This window comes from Bemisia tabaci, chromosome 9 (genome assembly GCF_918797505.1).
Source record: "Bemisia tabaci chromosome 9, PGI_BMITA_v3".
In the NCBI taxonomy this organism is placed as follows: domain Eukaryota; kingdom Metazoa; phylum Arthropoda; class Insecta; order Hemiptera; family Aleyrodidae; genus Bemisia; species Bemisia tabaci.
In genome coordinates this window covers 29772660-29792036 of record NC_092801.1, presented here as the reverse complement: position 1 = coordinate 29792036, position 19377 = coordinate 29772660, and the positions used below count along the sequence as shown (strand labels likewise).

At 37.8% G+C, this 19377-nt stretch overlaps 1 protein-coding gene across 1 annotated transcript in view; it reads left to right on the top strand.

The window, feature by feature from the left end:
- The window catches only part of LOC140225361 (fatty acid synthase-like), a 61677-nt gene that overhangs the window by 13380 nt on the left and 28920 nt on the right, over positions 1–19377 (top strand). Inside the window, exons 9-21 of the mRNA XM_072303946.1 lie at positions 3682–3910; positions 5408–5638; positions 7510–7699; positions 9133–9362; positions 10158–10462; positions 11601–11739; positions 12936–13061; positions 13832–13940; positions 14170–14490; positions 14928–15092; positions 16520–16686; positions 17283–17459; positions 17966–18220. Of these exons, the coding sequence (XP_072160047.1) occupies positions 3682–3910; positions 5408–5638; positions 7510–7699; positions 9133–9362; positions 10158–10462; positions 11601–11739; positions 12936–13061; positions 13832–13940; positions 14170–14490; positions 14928–15092; positions 16520–16686; positions 17283–17459; positions 17966–18220 (2644 nt within the window). The remainder of the gene's footprint in view (positions 1–3681; positions 3911–5407; positions 5639–7509; positions 7700–9132; positions 9363–10157; positions 10463–11600; positions 11740–12935; positions 13062–13831; positions 13941–14169; positions 14491–14927; positions 15093–16519; positions 16687–17282; positions 17460–17965; positions 18221–19377) is intronic.

The window sequence follows — 19377 nt, the reverse complement described above, 5'->3', positions numbered from 1 at the left end:
AACATCAGAAGTGCCAGCCACAAGGAACGAAGATTGAACAAGTGCACTACAACATCGATAGCTTACAGCATGAAAGCGTGAAAGCGCTCTACAGGAAGCGGCTGGATGAGAAACTGGAGTAGAAACTTTCGATACTGCAGAAGAGTTGTACCAGTTCATCAAAAGTTGTATACATTCAGCTGCGAAGGAAGCCCTGGGTGTGTGTAATGAGAGCAAGGATGTACAGAAACCCTACTGGTGGGACAAAGAGGTAGAGGAAGTAATTGAAGAAAAGCGTAGGAAGTACCATGACTATCTGGCTTCTAGGACTGCAGACACCCGCGGCGCGTACAGGAAAGCCCAGGCGAGGGTTCGTCTTTTAATCACCAGGAAGAAAAACGAGTCTTGGGAGACCAACTGCTCAAGGATTGACCATACCTGGGGGGAAGGGAAGAGTGCTGAGAGCTGGAAGCTGATCAAAGGTCTAAGAAGGGACATGAAACGGGACATTATATCTCCGATAACAATCTCACAGCTTGACGAACATTTTAGTAAATTATTGACGGAAGGACGACCAGAGTTTCAAACGGGGAATGCTGAAAATATAGTCGAGGATCACTCAATGGAAATTCGAGTTGAGGAGGTGGTCAAAGCAATCAGGGAATTGATGAATGGAAGAGCTCCTGGGCCAGGAAACATTCCAGCCGAGTTAATAAATGTGGGACTGGCAAGTTGGTTAACCATCTCAGGGATTTGCTGCAGAAGTGCATAGATGGTGATGACATCCCGAAAGAATGGAAAGAGGCCTGGATAACAGCGTCGCACAAAAAAGGAAGGAAGGATGACTGTGGGAACTACAGAGGGTTAGCGGTAACAGGAACGATAAGTAAAATTTATGGAAAAGTGTTGAAAGCGAAGATCGAAGAAGAGTGGACCCGTTCGAGGCGGAGGAGCAAGCAGGGTTTAGGGCTGGTCGGTCTACCGCTGATCATCTGTTCTGTGTTACCCAGTTAACCGAAAAGAAGAGAATTGTTGGCCAGGAGTTTCATTTAGTGTTTTTGGATATTGAAAAGGCTTATGATAGTATTCCTCTTGTGAAACTTTGGGAAGTCCTAGAAGAAACTGGTTTTAGTAAGGGACTTATTGGGGCAGTTCAAGCAGTTTTATCGGGGGGCTTTTGCTAGAATTAAGTGCCAAGGAAGGCTTTCAGACGGTTTTTTTTTGTCACCAAGGGGCTTAAGCAGGGATGTTGTCTGTCACCGACGCTGTTTAAGATATATCTAGAGCACGTTCTGAAGGAATGGAAAAGAAAGTGTGCCGGCATGGGCGTCCCTCTGAATGACCAAGAAACACTGTTCACGCTATGCTTTGCTGACGACCAGGTAGTCATAAGTCAAGATCACGATGACGCAGAGTATATGACCCGGAAGTTGGTGGAGGAGTACCGCAAATGGGGCCTCGAGGTTAGTGTCCGTAAGACAAAAAAGATGTCAGTCGGAGGTGCTCAGCAAAGCATAGTCTGGAGGATGGTCAACATATAGAAAGTTGCGAACAATACAAGTACCTGGGGGTGAAGCTGACTTCGGATGGGAAGCTGGATCAGGCCATTCGGGACCGTAATCTTCTAGGAAGGAAAGCCATCGCCATGCTTAATGGGATCCTTTGGGACCAAAGGATTTCCAAAGACAACAAGAAGAGAATTTATAACTCGGTTGTCAAGCCTATTATCACCTATGGCAGTGAGTGTGGCAGTTGAAGAAGCGGACCCAAGAAATGCTCAAGGCGACCGAGATGGATTTCTGGCGACGATCGGCTGGAATCTCGAGGAGGGAACGTGTCAGGAATGAACGGGTCCGAGAGATAATGGGCGTTGAGAAGACGATTGTGCACGATATCATGACCAAGCAGTTGGTATGGTATGGGCATGTGCAGCGAATGGCTGATACCAGGTTGCCGAAGAAGGTGTTGGAGTGGGTCCCCCCAGGTAGGCGACGGAGAGGGCGTCCAGCCAAACGGTGGGTAGAGGGTATCCGTGAAGAGATGGAGAGATGCCAGCTTCCGGAGGATCTCTACCATGACAGATTCCTGTGGAGAATAGGCGTCGCAGAGCGTCCAAGCGCGCCGTAAAAGCGGCTCATACATACATGTAAAATTATATTGACAATATGGAAATGAGAAATTGAGAGAAAGGAAAGTATTGTTATGGTTGCTCATTTTCTAAATGAAATGTTATTACTTTCTCCTTTTGAATCATCTTTTTAAATTGTCATTGGTGAATATTTGGTTATATTTCTATCCTTCAAATATTTGATGTACAATATACCTTATATATGTATAGGTACTTTTTCTTTAATTTTTTAATTTTTTCTGTACAAAATTATTACTTCATTTTGAAACTATTTAAATTTTTAAAACGTGACAAATATTTGTAAAACCTTTTCCAAGCGACATTAATCTCAATAAGCCGCAGTTGTGCCGATAGAAACTACAAAAATGAAAAAAAGAGGGGAAAAAAACCAAGAAGCACGCAATCTTTAGTTTTAATCCATTAGTACATCGATCTTTTAGAGTCAAACACGTCAAATTTTGAGCGTTTGGTTTCGCGCACACCTCGCGCACAATAAAAGCACAACATGTAAAAGAACAAATTAAAGTGCTTTGGAAATCATTAAATTTGACTCGGAACTACCAACATTTAAAAAACACACATTATATTATTATTCTCCTTTGATAAATTGATACAGATTTTTTTCCATCAACTTAAATGAGAATAATCAATGCAGAGTGTGATAACATTTCAAAATCATGAGTTAAAAAACGCTGACTATGCGAGTATAAATATTAAAGCCAAACAGAGCGGAGCGGCGTGCAGCCAGCGCGAGAAGCTCACTGGCGCCTACAAACCTAAGTGGATACTTCACGCATTGCACAATGCTTGAAAAATCCACTTAGGTTTGTAGGCGCCAATGCGCGTTCTGCGCTGGCCGCCCGCCCGCCGTGCGGCGGCGCCTGAAGCAGCTATTTCACAACGGAGGTGTTGCACAGTATTATACGAAATTGAACGTATCAAGAATGACAGGCATCCTTTAAAAGTACAGATCATTCCTCGCAAAATAAATCAAGATACTTATCGTACACTGGAAAAATCTAAGACCCTTATATAAGGCAAATATAGAGGTTTATCTGGTTCAGGTATAACAAGGTGGGAAAATCTTGAAAGATAATTAAGTCCTGTTACACCAAAGAGGTGTGGAGAGTCTTAGTGAATTTTGTCTCATGGAAGTGACGCTCCCCAGTTTTTACCAAAACTCTCAACTATATATTATTCCCCGTTGGACCAAACAGACAAAACAAAAAAACGAGCAAACCCTCATTCTTTCAAAACATTTTACATTTTCATCAAAAACCGTAGTGAGCAATTGTCGTTTGTATTTACATGTGGGCCAATTAACTTTGGGTCTCAACTGGTACGTGGACCAAAACTCCCGTGCCGGAAAAACGCGTGGACGTAAATTACAGGAAATAACAGGTGCGCGGACAAAAAATAGTTTACGAAACGTCCTATAACCAGTGTGTCAACGCACAAAGGCATTCGCTAAAAGTCCCCTACGTTATGATATATTAAACTACTTTGTCAGTTCTCTTGTCTGCTATCTCCCAAAAATCGTCCTTGAATAATAAGGAAATCTTACACTTTCGCAGGAAATCCTCGACTATGCAGATCAACGAATCGCAGCCTCAAATAATTTTGCTAAGTTCTCGAACTGAGTCAGGGATAGAGGACATCATGAAAAGAGTCAGAAGTATCAAGGTAACGCCCGAATTCGCCAGTCTAGTGAATGGCGTATTCGGACAGGAGGTGCAGAGCCACAATTACAGAGGTTATGCAATTGTTCCGACCGACAGCACCAACATCACAGTCAAATCGCAGGTAAATTACCGAAAAATTCGGTCTGATATACAAAATAAAGTGCAGAGTGTTATTCATTGATTCTGCATGACATTTATAGAGCAGCAGTTATTAAAGCTGAAACTCGACAAAAGTGGATAGAATCCTGGAACGCGACACCTGAGAAAGACAGCTGGCTTAAGCAACTTATAACAGATCCTGAAAGCTGGCTCACTAGAGAACATGGAGAACCAAATTTCTTTATCACACAGGCACTCTCAGGTCACGGAGTCTTCAATGGGTTCCTCCACCGTATTAGTGTTTCTGCCACCGACTCTTGCCCCCACTGCCCAGGGATTTTCGACTCCCCTGAACACACTATCTTCAATTGTCCTCAATTTTCAACAGACCGAAAGGAACTGGAGGACAAGTTAGGCGAGCGTTTCACTCACTGTAGTTTCTTTCCAGAAGCAAATCACCAGCTCCAAAGAAAACTGGTCATCTATTGGAACTTTCCTGAAAGCATCCTTGACCTCCAAGAGGAAGACTCTCGACCAATCAACCCTCTCCGATGTATGCCAGACGGCAGTTTCCGGGGCCGCAAACGGATCTTAAACCTCCCTCTTCAAGGAAGTCCTGCCCTTAAAAACTAGCCTCTTATCTCTATTCTCTTGTTCTTTTCTATTTTTTCTTTGAGACCTCAGTCCCTATGTCTTTACTTTTTTTTATTATCAATTATGTTTTCATTCATTGTATGAACAGACATTTTTGTACTAAAGTTTTATGCGGCAAATAAACAAAAAACAAAAAAAAAAAAAAAAAAAAAAAAAAAAAAAAAAACATTTAAAGAGCATCGTAAAATCTTAATCTGATTTAAAAAAGGAGATAGAGGTTGATTTTCAAGATTTTTTGAAACAGTATTACAGTTGAAATAGTTAATGTTATTGCAGTACGTGTGTAGACTAACATTACCAGTATTTTAATTATGGAAATCGTGTTTGGCTACTACAAACATAGTATTATGGCTTTTCTGAATCTGATCTCATCGGCCCTCGTGCTTCACGAATCGATCCTTATCAGAGGAATTGAAAGAGATCGTATTTGATACATCAAACAGGCACTCTATCACTGCGATTGTATCGCATCGATTGGTTTATTATATACAGAAGCATAGCTTCAAAAGTCCATCGGGTGATTTGTGGTAACGGATTTTGGTAATTATTTTTGATTCTTATGATTACTACATGTCAATGGAACGTGAAATTGTTAGGAATTCCCTGTTTCTCAGCTTTTTTAACTTTAAATATTAAAATTTTGTTTTGAGGTTATCTTCTGTTGTTTCGAACCAATCGATACATTGAACTAGTATCTTATACATATGGTCCATAGCAAGCAATGGTTGATCTGTGTGAATTTTTTTTTGACAAATCGATCCTTATGTGAAAAATTAAAATAGCTGTCATTGGTCAATTTTCATGAATTTTTTCCACGAACAACCTAAATCTCTAGCCTAATAATCCCTCTGATGATCATTTTCAGAGGATAGATGATAGCAATCGACCAATCTGGTGGGTGTTCTCGGGTATGGGTTCTCAATGGAGCGCTATGGGTGCTCACCTGATGCATATCCCAATCTTCCGTGACGTCATCGATAGGTGCGACAAAGTTCTTGCACCCCGTAGCGTGGACATCAAACATATCTTAACGTCCTCGAATAAGGATATATTCAATAATATTCTACATGCATTTGTTGGCATCACTGCAACCCAGGTGAGCCTTAAGAAGTTCATACTCAAACACGTATCTTTGGAAATGCATGTCATTCTTTAAGTGCGAAAAACTCTCATACTAGATTATATTTGTACGTATAGGAACAGAGACATTGCGCAATTTCATATGTTGCTTATTCATATTGATGAATGAATTGGAAATAAAAGAGGATGAACTTGAGATATCCATTATTTCAAAAAGTTGTAAAGCTTCTAAAGCATAATTGCTCAGTTAGTGAGTGGTAAAATAGAAATTAATCACCAACAAATCCAATTAAACGTTTTTTGAGTGAAGAAAGAGAATTACATAAACCAAACGATTAGCATCACTAGTCAACCGATGAGGATGAAAAATTACACGAAACAATCAGTCGAAAGTGATTCGGGATTTATTTCAGAAGTCTAAATTTTTATACGAAGTGGCTATTCGTCGGTACGGTACCAACGGATAAATGGCTATTTGTCGGTACCGTACTTTGATTTTAGTACGTAAATTATATTAAAGATATGATTTCTTAATAATATTTTGGTGGAAGTTAAGAGCTAAAAATTGGGTGAAAGATGGAAAAAAACCCAACACGAGTTGTAAAGAAATATTCTCCAAATTTAATTTATGTATTTAATACTCTCACATAATACTGAAATGTACTACTCTGTCAAATAAATAATCATAATACTGAAATGTACTTCACTGTCAAATGAATCATCATAATACTGAAATGTACTACTCTGTCAAAAGAATCATCAAGAACGCTTCTTTTTTCGGGCGGTAAGGGCTTTAGTTTCATTTGCAGGTGTTTTCTTTCGTTTTCGTTTTTCGGGGGGATTTTCCACAGATTGTCGGTCGGCAACGGTTCGATTAAAGGAACAAAGTTGTCTTGCTGGCAGTTTGGGTCGCCCTCGTGAAATGACTTTACTCTTAAATTTTAGCTTCGTGAAGCTCTCTGCATACTGACATTTTCGTCAGATTGAGCAGCAACAGAAACCGAAGATTCGCTAGTGGTGGAATAGCTCTCTGCATGATCGTTGTTAGTTGGGGCAGCGACAGATACTGAAGATTCGCAAGCCGTGGAGCAGCTACCATGAACTGACAATAGTTGTACATTTGTAGCACTTAGTATCTCCGTGTAATTACAACATAGCACCATAGATGGCGTTTGCATGTCCATTCGGACCAAGGCTTGACAACACATTTTTATTAATTAATGTCGCCGATGCGGTACCGACGAATAGCCATTTATTCATCGGTACGGTACCGACGAATAGCCATTTATTCATCGGTACGGTACCGACGAATAGCCATTTATTCATCGGTACGGTACCGACGAATAGCCATTTATTCATCGGTACGGTACCGACGAATAGCCATTTATCCGTCGGTACCGTACCGACGAATAGCCTCATCCATTTTTATAAAAGACAACACTTTTACTCATTCACCCTTGTTCCCCTACCCCCTCGTTCACTCCTTGATAAAAAATGTCTTTGATATTAAAATTAAACTATTTTTACTTCTTAAATCTACTGCTTAATTCTTCAAGCTATTTCTCTTAAACCCTCCATCAACCAAAACCAGAAAGTTAAAGAACCATGAAGATAAGTATACTTTGCCATGGTTTGCTTTGTTGGTTAATACTCCATGTTTTCATCAATTCATAAAAAGTGAAGTCAGAAAACAACTTTAAGTAAACTCTAATAAGAAATATTAAAGAGGAATCAATGCATAAACCCCACCTGGATTGACATGTTCAAAACATTCCGCTGAAATATTTTACCCTTAAACGAGCAAATTCTAGAAAAAAATCAGAATCGATTTTTTTTTTAAAAAAATGAGGATTTTAACTTTTCCATGTCGTGATATATTGGTTTTAGCTAGGATTGGTTGAAATATTAAAAGCCTTGAATATGGAGCCTGAGGGAATAGTAGGCCATTCTGTAGGCGAACTAGGATGCGCTTATGCAGACAACTGTCTCACTCTCGAACAAACCATTTTATCCTCGTATGCTCGTGGTAAAGCCTCGCTGGAATCAACTCTTATCAAAGGAATGATGGCTGCTGTTGGTACGTTATAATAGAACAAATTCTAATCGTTTAGTAAACAATCACAGAAAATTACACGTACAAAATATTTATGTATTGTTCGAACAGCGTTGATGAAATTTGAAGGAGTGTATGGATGTATATTTTTCTAAATATGTAGTTCTGAACAATGTAGTTCCAATTTAATACAAGTTATTCAAAGCAGCTTATTGTTGGGTCATGGTGGATTTGAATCATTTTTTGTAACAACGGCCCTTGTATTTTAATATATGTCCGAGTTTGTGAATAGAAAACTTATCATCGATACCTTTAATGGAAAAATGTACCAATATGCCCACGAGATTCCATGAAAATGACCTGTATTTGAACAATTTTCTTGTTTTTCAGCGGTCTGTTTTCATTTATAGTGAATTCAGTCTACGCCTAATTTAGCCAAGTGGTGTGATTTTCGATATATAGATAAATATGCCATTTAAACCTATGGAAAAGGATCGATAAACAGGGTTTTCACATTGAGCAAATTAATAATCGATTTTTTTACCTCAGCTTTAAACGGAAAAATATGGATAATCAATCATTAAAGCCTTGCCATTGGTACAATTACCGATGAGGGAATTTTTATGACCTTGCTGATAGGTGTTTGTAAGTTTGAGGCATTACATCAGTGGTTGTCATTGCAGTATTGGGAACTAAAAATTATGCCATAATTGTGACGATACAGTCAGTGTTGTGTGATCAAATAGTCCTACAGACAAGATATGAATTATAGCACCGCGCTTTATGTATGCACCCACTTTTGAGTTTAACGTAGAAAAAGAATTAATCGAAAACGTAGTTCGGAAATCGACACTTAAGCTAGTTAGCAACGTGCACACTTGACAATGAACAAATTACACACAATGTATACGAATAACGTCCATTGTGCTTTAGACATTTAACTATAATGTTGTAGCTACCTTATAATGTTGATTATACATATTTTATATTTAAACAAGGACCGGATTTTTTTAACTTTTCGTATAAATCATATTATAAGTATAATTTTAAACATGCAAAAGAGGCTTCGGGTTGTACCTTGTCTACTCATGTGCCTTGTTGTACCTGTCTTTTCAGCATATCGACGGTGAAAATACCAGACCACGAATTTTGGGTTGCGACGTTGTAGCGACTTCCTGTCATACTTCATTTTTTAATTCGAAAACTGCTCAACATCAATTCTTGAAAACCTTCGTGATTTTTCTTCTCCGCGCGACAGTAACTCTGTGATTATTTCAAGAGCTGATATTGGATTGTTCTTCCTCAAAACATAAAATAGGAGCCAAGGTTATTGAACACCGCAAATGAGATACGTGGTCTGGTAGTCTCATCATTGATGTATTTTATCTACCTTTCTTACTCTTTTTATCTCGCCATAAGTAACGAATGGAATTTTGAAATGTTTTCCCCCCCTGCAGGGATGGGTTACAGTAAAATTGTAAACCAGCTGCCAGAAACCATTGACGTTGCCTGTCGAAATTCGGGCGAGAGTTGTACAATATCCGGGCCTGCAGCAGACGTTGAAAAGTTCGTCGCCGATCTAACGTCTAAGGGCGTTTTTGCGAGGACTGTAAATGTTGCAAACATTGCGTATCACTCCAGATACATCCAACCTGCTGCACCAACTTTACTCAAATACCTGAGAGAGGTGAGCAAATCAATCAGCGTTACTGAAATCGGCCTGAAAAATATAGCTGAAAGGTTACGATCTCCTTGTTTATTTTCGGAACAGTAGCGTACTTAGTTTTAATGTAATTTTTTATTACCAATTTAAATATCATACTGTAGGAGCGAGGATAAAATTATCTCAATCACATTAATTATGAGAGTTGCACGGGTAATTGCGTCAGTATTCTTTTTTACCGCACTAGACTTTTGCTGGTTCTCGGTGACTTGAACGCAACCTCAAAAAAGTAAACCGAGAAGAAGGAGAAAAGCAACAAGAATCATTCAGCAAGTAAGTCCCTCTAGCCTCATCTCACGAATCATTGAAGTGATATAGACCTGTAAACTCGCACTATTAGAAATCTGATGGTATATTGGTTCATATTTTTCACCTGACATGTCACTCCGGATTTGTATCCTCCAATGATCACTACAAAGATTCATTTTATTTTAATACAAAAATTTGCCATTAAAAAGTTCATAGTCCAAGATTTTAAGAAGTTTACTCAATTTTTTTAAAACGTTGAAAAAAATAGGGAAAATTACTTCCAAAATCACTTCCATACTTGATTTCCTTTTAATTCAGAAAAAAACTTTTAGTTTATACTTTTAACTTTTAGTCTAGACTTTCAGTTCACTTTCACAAACTTAGGTATGATAAAAATTTAGAGCAGTTTTCAAGTGAGTCCTCACTTCTTTTCAAGTAAGTATCAGTCGAAAATAACTATATATTTCTTCATTTTATAATTTCGATGACTGAATTTTGATTCTTCCTCAGGTCATTCCAGAAAAAACAGCGAGGTCAGCAAAATGGATCAGTAGCTCAGTTCCACAGGAGAATTGGGATTCAGATCTAGCCATCTACAGTTCTGCCGAATACCACACCAACAACCTGTTGAGTCCTGTCCTCTTCGAGGAATCTATCAAGTTCATACCATCGGACGCAGTGATAATCGAAGTCGCACCACACGGCTTGCTCCAGGCCATTCTCAAACGAGCTATGCCAAATAAGTGTACTAATATTCCACTCACCCATAGGTCTAGCCCAGACGGTGTCAAATTTCTCCTAGAAGCTATTGGACAGTAAGTTATCCCAGTGCCCACTGGTAATTTTGTATTAATGAGTATATATATGCATGAGATAGAAATAGTACTTTATTACTGCAAAATGAAGTCCATTTGCCCGCCAGGGGTGTATAATGCAAACTCGCTGAAATGAAGGCGTTTTACGTGGAATAGATGGGCAAATACTGCAGATTTAGGAATGGTTTCCTTGGAGTTAGCGTCTCTTCCACAGCAGGAGAGAATAGGTAACTCTTCGCATAACAGTGCTGTAAATTGCATTCGCTGCTAAATTAAGGCGTTTCATACTGCCTTGCATGATCTTACCTACGTCATTCTATGCGCAATTATACGACTTTCTCATAAGTCTCGTCTTGATACAATTAAGATGAATTCTTGTGTTTTAAAAATAACTTTATTAATAAACGCCCTCTATATACTCTATTCTGCCGCGATAGCGAAGAGAGCATTAAAAAATAAAGTTTTGAGGAAACGGGCTCAGAGGCATCTGACCGGAACATTTTATTTGAAGAAGCCACCGTTCTTTCACAAATTATCACTTATTGTCCAAAAGACTCTTAGAAATCGTTTGGATGATTAAAAATCGACTGATTTTATTTATATTACATAAAAGGGTATTGTTCAGTTTCATGCTAAGCTATTGTTAGGCAAGACAGCAGTAAGTGACATCTACTGCATGCTTTTGTGGTTGCGTTTTGGACACACAAACATAGTTTCAGGTTAGAAATTGGCAGAAGAGGGCAGTCTTTTACTTTAAAGCACTGTTTTCATTCGTCGCTTGGCTTAAAGGCGTAACTACACATTGAGATCGTATAGAAGACATGGTTCATTGCAAAGTGCAGTTACGCCCTTATGTCAGGTAGGCGACGTATTGTCACTTACTGTTGTCTTGCCTGAAACTACGTCATTTATTGCGCACTTACGGCTTTCTCATATCTAGTTTTTATGGAAATAAGATAAATATTGCTGTTTTAGCTATTTCAGTGATTGTGCATTTTGAAGGAAACTCAATTTCGACAATTTGTCCCCTACTGTTCTCCTCGATCGCTATCACGGCGGTATTATCCCTTTTTCCTATGGACGCAGGACGGTCACTTATTATTATTATTATTTGTATTATTATTTTTTTTCTTTATAGGTTATATCTGCTTGGACACGAGCCGAACGTATCTGCTCTGTATCCGCCGGTGCAATACCCCGTGCCATGTGATACACCCAGCCTTCAACCGTTTACAACGTGGGACCATACGGAGACGTACTGCTTTCCAAATTACGTGGTAAAGAGCTCACTTGATAACGATTTTAATACTTGATTACTTAAACATGAGAGAAAATATATTTTACGTGAACAAAAGCCGCCGTACTTACAAGTATTTTTTTAAATCAAAAATGACTTTCATTCAGAGGTGGGGCGTGAATGATCGATTATCGATTTTTCCCCATTTTAAACTGTGCTGAAGAATTGATTATTATGAGGTGTTCGTTGCGAACACCCTGTCGTCACCTTCCGGCCAAAGTTTCGCGAGCGTCATGCGACGTTTAAAAATCTCCGCCGCCACTATATTTTTTTACAGAGAAATTGTTGGTTGAGTCTGTTTGAAAATTTCACTAAATTTTATCGACAGCCCAAAGAAAATTCAATGAAATTTTCGGACAGCTTCGTTGAAAAATTTCTCTGTAAAGAAATAAAATGACGGCGGAATTTTTTAGGCGTCGCATGGCGCTTATGATACTTTGGGCGAAAGGTGACGCTCTTGATCGATCCTGTTACGTATATCGACGGTGTAAGTCGGCAATCACATAACTCGGTTTGCGACCTCGCAGACTTCCTATCATACTTTATTTTTTAAACGGAAAACTACTCAATGACAATTCTTTAAAACTGTCGTGATTTTTCTTCTCTATGTGAAGAAAATTCTGCAAAAACTGCAAGAAATGATGTCAATATGTTCTCCTTTAAAAAAATATTATGGAGGCGGAGATTTTCAGATCGTCACCGCAAACGAGTTATGCGATTGCCGACTTACACCTTCGATATCCTGTTACGACGGATCAATCGATTCATCGCAAAGCACGCCAAAGCACGCCACTGCTATACTTTCATCAAGTATATCCCGCTAAATAAAGGGCGTTCATACAAGGCACAGCCAGCTGAGGAAACGTTGGATGAAAGGAAACCTCACAAAAGTGAAGATGATCACACCAAAAACAACTTTAGTCGCTTTTTTCTCAGTGTTAGTTCGAAAACTTTATTAAGAAAGATTTTGAGGGAATCTTTTCCAACATTTTAAGCTCTTGGCTTATTTAGCCTACGCTATTTGATTGTGCTCTGGAAACTTTTGGAAAAAAACCTAAACTTCATTAACCTCTTTTGATATGTATAAAAGGCAGGTAATAAAAACTGCAACTAATCAGTGTCAGGAATTATTACCTTTATTTTTACTCATGTTTTTCTTTCTAATTATATTTACAGAAAGACAAATATGATCCGAGTTCCTTGGCAGTATCAGAGAAGTCTTTCACGTTAAAAGAAATTAAGAGCATATTGAAGTCGTACAAGCAGAAAGATTTGCCTATTTCCCTCATTCCCTTTTTCTTGGTAAGTTGGTTTAGATTAGAACAATTTCTCTCTTTTTAAGACGTACGTCAGAATATGCTGAAAATAATTGCGCGTAGATCAAATTGATTAAAATTGCTCAACTTTAATAAGCAATTTTTTGTCTTATTCATCAGCATGAATTTCTTCGGCCTTTCTCTTTAATATTGGAGAATCATAACTTTCAAATTTAAAAGTATAGTATCGGCTGTTTTTCAGTGACTGAAGAGTGCTTTAGTATAAAATAGAGCCACGGATCCATGCAATTTTTCTCTAAAAATAAAATTGCATCTGTTTAGCTTCAAGTTGAGGTAATTTAGACCAAAATGGAAAGATGATGCAAGGCTGTAGGAAAAATTAAAGGATTTCGATCATTTTTCTGTCATGATTAGAATGACTCTGAAATTGAATGGCAGTTTTTTCACGTGAATGGTGAAGAACTACTATTTAAAAAGGCAAATTAGAAAATTCTACGTTTTAAAAATGTCCATTCAGAGGGAATATAAACCACAGTTGACTATCTCATTGTTCGTCAGTCTGTATACTCCGAGAAGTATGGATTTGATCGATGTAATCGATTAAAAAACCAAAATGTGAACCGAGCGACACGATTCGATTGATAACCGTGAATCGATCCACAAATCCAAGAATTGATTGAATTTTACTCGATCAAATCGCGATGAGCGGTTCACACGTTCAAGTTCTGCGATTGATTTTTGTCGCTCAAATCCATTAACTCCATCCACTCTATGACATGCTACTTTACTTTTCAGATTGAAGTGTGGAAAACTTTTGGAGATGTAATGGAAGTGGAATTTAAACAGCTTCCAGTCATGTTTGAAAATATTCAGATATATTCAGAGCTGGATTTATCGGCAGAAGGTAATACATTGTAAATTATCTAATAAGAACTAATAATAAACACCAGAAATTTTTTTTAAAAAACAAGAATCACAATAAAACATAAAACTAAAATCGAGGGGTCATACATACATTAAGTCGCTTTCACAGCGCCGCCTCGCGCTCTGCGACGCCCAATCGCCATGTGAGACCAGTTAAAATTTATCCATCAGTTATTTTTTCCTGACTGGACATTATTTCTTTTTTGTAGGTCTTGGTCAAGTAAGGATTCAATTAATGCGTGGCAGTGGTGAATTCATCGTACTGCAAGCACCCAGAGACGATACTGAAAGCGATTTTGTTATTGAGGAACAAAAACCTGCTGAAGAGAATCAAGAAATTGTGCTCATGGAAGGAAAAATTAAGATTTGGGAATCACCAAAAAGCGAACTAGACGTCAAAGAATCACCAAGCGACAAGATCAAACGTGCCGTGAACGGTAAAAAATCGGACAAATGCTTTTCTGATAGCCTAGAAATGGTTGATGAACTTTCAAAGAGGGGAATAATCGACTGGCAAGTGTGCTCTAAAGGTAAATTTCCCAGCTTTAAACAGCAGAATAAAACTCTAACACATTACCGTACCGGCATCACACCTTACATGTTACATGATACCACTATTCGACCACGCGGGATGTTGCTTTGCCTACACTAAAAATTGAAGGCGAACTGATATGGCACTCAAGTAAAGTCTTTCTGCTAAGTAAAAAGTTCTTAAACTCGTGTGTCCTGAGTTATCTAGAGTACTTTTATAGACAGAGTATGGAAATTTCTGTGCCGGTATTTCATTGGTCGCGTGAAAATAGGCTGACACGATGTTCTCACGGCCGTAAATAAACAAACAAGAATTTTGCAAATCCGTCATCCAAAATTAATTCATGCAATAGAGGGCTAAGGTACACTTCTACCTCTACCTGGAATTGAAAACTTGTTTTCGCTAATTGTTTGTTTTTCTTTTTCATTCAAACAGGAGCTACGGGAATGATCGAAGTTAATTCCGACTTGGTAATTTACCTAGACACAATTATGAAATTGAATACAATTTGGAACGCGCACGTCAATGGTAAAGCGGCAAAACCAGTCTCCATCCAGTCCATGTATCTGAATTATGAGCAAGTGGCAAACTTGAAGGAAGGTAAAATTTTAGTGCAGTTCAAACGGTATATTTTCTCTCAATTACTGGAACAATGTCGGCTCTAATTTTCTTGAATCTCTCTTTTATCACTACAAGGCGAATAAATTATCATCCGAGTAGAAGGATATCATCGAAGTTCACCTATTTATCAACGAGTTCCGGTATTGAACGGAGTCATGCCATTTCCAAACATCAGAGATGTATTCCCTGTATATAGAATTTAAGTATTTAAAACACTGCTTTAAACACAGGAGTTAGTGGACTCACTATTAAGGCCGTACTTACAGTTGTTCAAAATAATAGTTCCTAGCTCCGACAACTTTCCTCGTAGTTGGGAATTTGGGATCAATTCTGACAGTAGTATTGCCCTAATACGTATATTGGTTGCAATGTTTCAAAATTTATCTTTTTGGGGATCACAAAATATTTTCAAGCGAATATTTTAGAAAATATTTATGAAATGGCACAGCATAACTACGCAAGCTGTCTTGCCTTAACTTTGGCCAGTTATCCCGGAAAAATCTATGATGTACCAGTAAATATCCAGCTTCGTAGTTTTATAGTTCTTTTCATCTGAAGGATGCGCCAAACACCCCTCTGCTGAAGTGCCAAGGAAGAACGCCGTATGAGCATCAGAGAGTTGCCAAATTCCTTCCGATTATATGTTCATCTCTTAGGAGAGTTATGCATATTTGCTCTTTAAATTTTCAGATACTGTAGATCAAATTGTGAACAAAATCCTGTAAAAAATTGGGAGGAATTAAAAAGTTTCCCCGGAGTTTCGTATTGCATAGAAGTATTTGGCACCTGAAGGTTCATACGTCGTTATTCCTTAGCACGGCAGTATAGCCTACAGGGTTCTTGCCTCTTTTCAGAGAGATCCCCTTTAAATTTTTGGGAGCCCAAAAGGTCGTTTTGCTTCGACCAAGGAGCTCTCACAAACTTTCAAGTCTCTATCTCAATGTGTTCAAAAGTTACAAGGAAGATACCTAGTGCTAGTGGTGTGGTACTGTTGGATCATCCTGCATGTGGAAGGGAAACAGTGTCTCGCTGTTTGTTAAAAACAAAGAAGAAAGTTACATAAATTAGGGATGTAGGTAATTGCAGCTGGTTTTATTTTTCTCCCAGTATTATTATGGAGAATTCTATACATTGGCGGATCCAGAAAATTGTCAACATTCTTTCTCTCTATTTTAACCTATAAGAATGTATCGATCTTAAGAGGGGCCAGGTGATCCGATAAGAATCGATTATTTAATATAGTTTTAAATGGAAGAAATCTGGTGTTGCCAAACTACTGCGTCCGCTTCTGAGTCTACATAAGTCCGAGATGCATCACTGGCAGTATGGAATTTCAGCGCTGTTGCGCCTGATATTGTGCCAGTATTATACTATTTGATAAATAATGTTTATCATTATTTTACCAGACTCAGCAGTTGATTTAATTTTGGACACGAACGTTGGCTGCTTTAATAGCGCAGGAATCACGATAAACGGCTTTAAAACCGAACCAATACCTGAAAAATCCGAAAAATTGGGAAACGCATTCGCAGAACGTCTTAACTTCGTACCGTATGGTAAAACCACGTTCAAGGTATGAGCCAGATTTTGTGTAGCCTCTCAGTATGTTGGATAAAAAAATAATGGAGTACTACAGCGAAAAGCGCATAATACAATTTTGATCAACGACACAAATATTTTAATTTCAATAGTTTAAGTTTTACCTTAATTGGTGTGTTTGATCAACATCAAATAGTTCTATAGCACACGGATTTAATATGACTTCCAAGTCATCATGGAATTTTAATTAAATACTTTAATAATTTCAACAACAAAATTTAAGTTATTCATGATATCTTTATTCTCTCGTTCGTATGATGTGATTTTTATTCACCCCGAAAAAATAAAATGAAATCAGAAAAGCTTCAAAATAATCCTACTTTTCCGTTATTTGTTTCCGGTATGAATCCTAATTCGGACTGAAAAATAGAATGAAAGCATGAAAGCTCAAATAATTATTGCACTCTATTGTCATTTCCCTTTAAAGATGACTTAAGGATAAATGTTTTTATTTTTCTTCAAGGCTAATGAAGCATTGGCTCATGCGCTTTTTCTAAACATTCAATTTTTTACCGATTGAGCCCAAAAATATGTTAAAATAATGATCTGTGTGATTATGGTCCCCTGCAGGATTTACGAGACTTTGCACGTGCTAGTCTTCAAATTATGGCTGAAAATTCATGTCACCGTCTGAATGGCTTGAAAAAATCCATCGAACTGAAAGTTTTCGAGGAAAATGGAAAAACAACCTCGCGATCACTTGCTGCCGTTTTCACAAATTTTTTGCGAACTAGTGATGATTTAAATGTAAGTATTTTTCGTGCTGTTGCATCAAGTCATTCTTTAGATGAATATGGTTCTCTCCAAGAATAAAATGGTTTCAATGGAGACATTGCACTATTGATATCAAGTAAAAAGTGCTGAACTACGGTCAAAATCGTAAAATATGCCCATTTAATAGGAGGAGTTTTGAAGTTAGAATGTCATACTTTACCACAGATCTCGTAAAAAGAGTGAATGCAGAACGAATATAATGTAATGTGACGTTATAATTTTATAAAACAATGATTATTTTATTGGAAATTAAAGCTTATTATATACTTTGATAGCTTAATACATTCATGTCGGGAATACTATGTCCTTATAATCATACTCTCCTTACCATACATGATATATTTGTTCATCTTATTATGTTATTTAACCTTTCCGAATGTTGAAGAATTTTAACGGATTTGATGAAAAAAAAATTTAATGAATGGATGCTAGAGCTAAGGCGTATTTTCTTTCTGACCAACTTCATTATGTGTTCGTAGGTGGAATTTGTGCCCTCTCTTTCATGTGCCAAAAACGGTTCTTCCTTTGGCACCAGTCTTTTGTGCATTTCAGATCTAAAAACTATGACACGAATACCGATGAAGGAAAACCGTGATAACATTCACGTGATTGTAGCGGTCCCAGTCAAGATTCAGATGAAAGATATTTTTGATTCCGCTTCGAAGTGTGAACAAAACTATGCTGTGATATACGAGCAAGCGTTCGGTCCTCTCCGATACGTACTTTTAAAAAAGGTTAGTGAGGAATTTAAACACGTCTAAGGTATATCTAAAGAACATGCAATGAATCCCGGTGTGGTAATTATGTGAATGTAGAGCCTTTAAAAACTTGTATTAAAGAAAATTTAATTCGAACAGAGCCCTTGGCAGGGTAAAAACAAGCAGTGAACTCCAACACAAAGTGTTGATAAGGCGCGTCATTAACTCGCACATATCAACACCTTTAGTTTTCATTTAAAGAGATTTCAAAATAAGCAAGTAGCACAACAAGAAAATTCATACTGTCGATGTCGAAAACATTCTGTCAAACTCCTAGAAGATAAAGTCGATTTAAAGGTATTTTGGGGCTAAAATACCCAAATCACCGGTAGCTTAAATCCCTTTATATTATTGAAAGGAAATTGACTCGATATAAATGCAATTGCTTTAAATATGTCTTGATTTTGTTACTTTAAACGTCTTTCCATGGAAAGAAGTTCAACCATGTCTATGCTTTATTCATTCATGAATTGAAAGTAAGAAATCTACATCCCGAAAATCTACCGATTTGCCGTAAAATATCGCAGGAACTTGATATACCAGGTCGATGTAGCCACTCGTTGAATTTACGAATCAATTTCGTGAGTGCACATATGTAAAAGTCAATATGCTATAGTCATTTTGGGTGCCTTCATTTTTCGAGAAACAATTACAAGTAATTTCAATCCCAAAGAACCATCAATTTTCCGTATAAAATCGAAAAAATCAAAATATGTCCACTCCCTGACGTGAAAATTAGATTCTACGTGTGAAAATGCTTATGCATCGATATGCTGAACAGAATCCATGTTTATCTCAAAATTTTTCTCAGAGCAGGTTTGTGTTATAATCAGCTTCCCTTTAAACCCCGGTTCGATGGCCGAATCGGCTGCCCAAAAAGCAAGCCATTTTTGAAGGGTTCTATGAGAAATTCGTGATATTATCGGCTCTCAGGAAATCACCTCATGGCTAAAACTGGTGGTATAAATGTTTGAGTGCTTAAAATAATCGTATTTAAGAAACTAAGGCATGAAACTATGGAGTCAATTTCTTTTTAATAATATAACGGGATTTACTACCAGTGATTTAGCTATTATAGCCCCAGAATACTTTTAAAGCGCCTTTATCTTCCCGAATCTCGACGGATTTTTTTT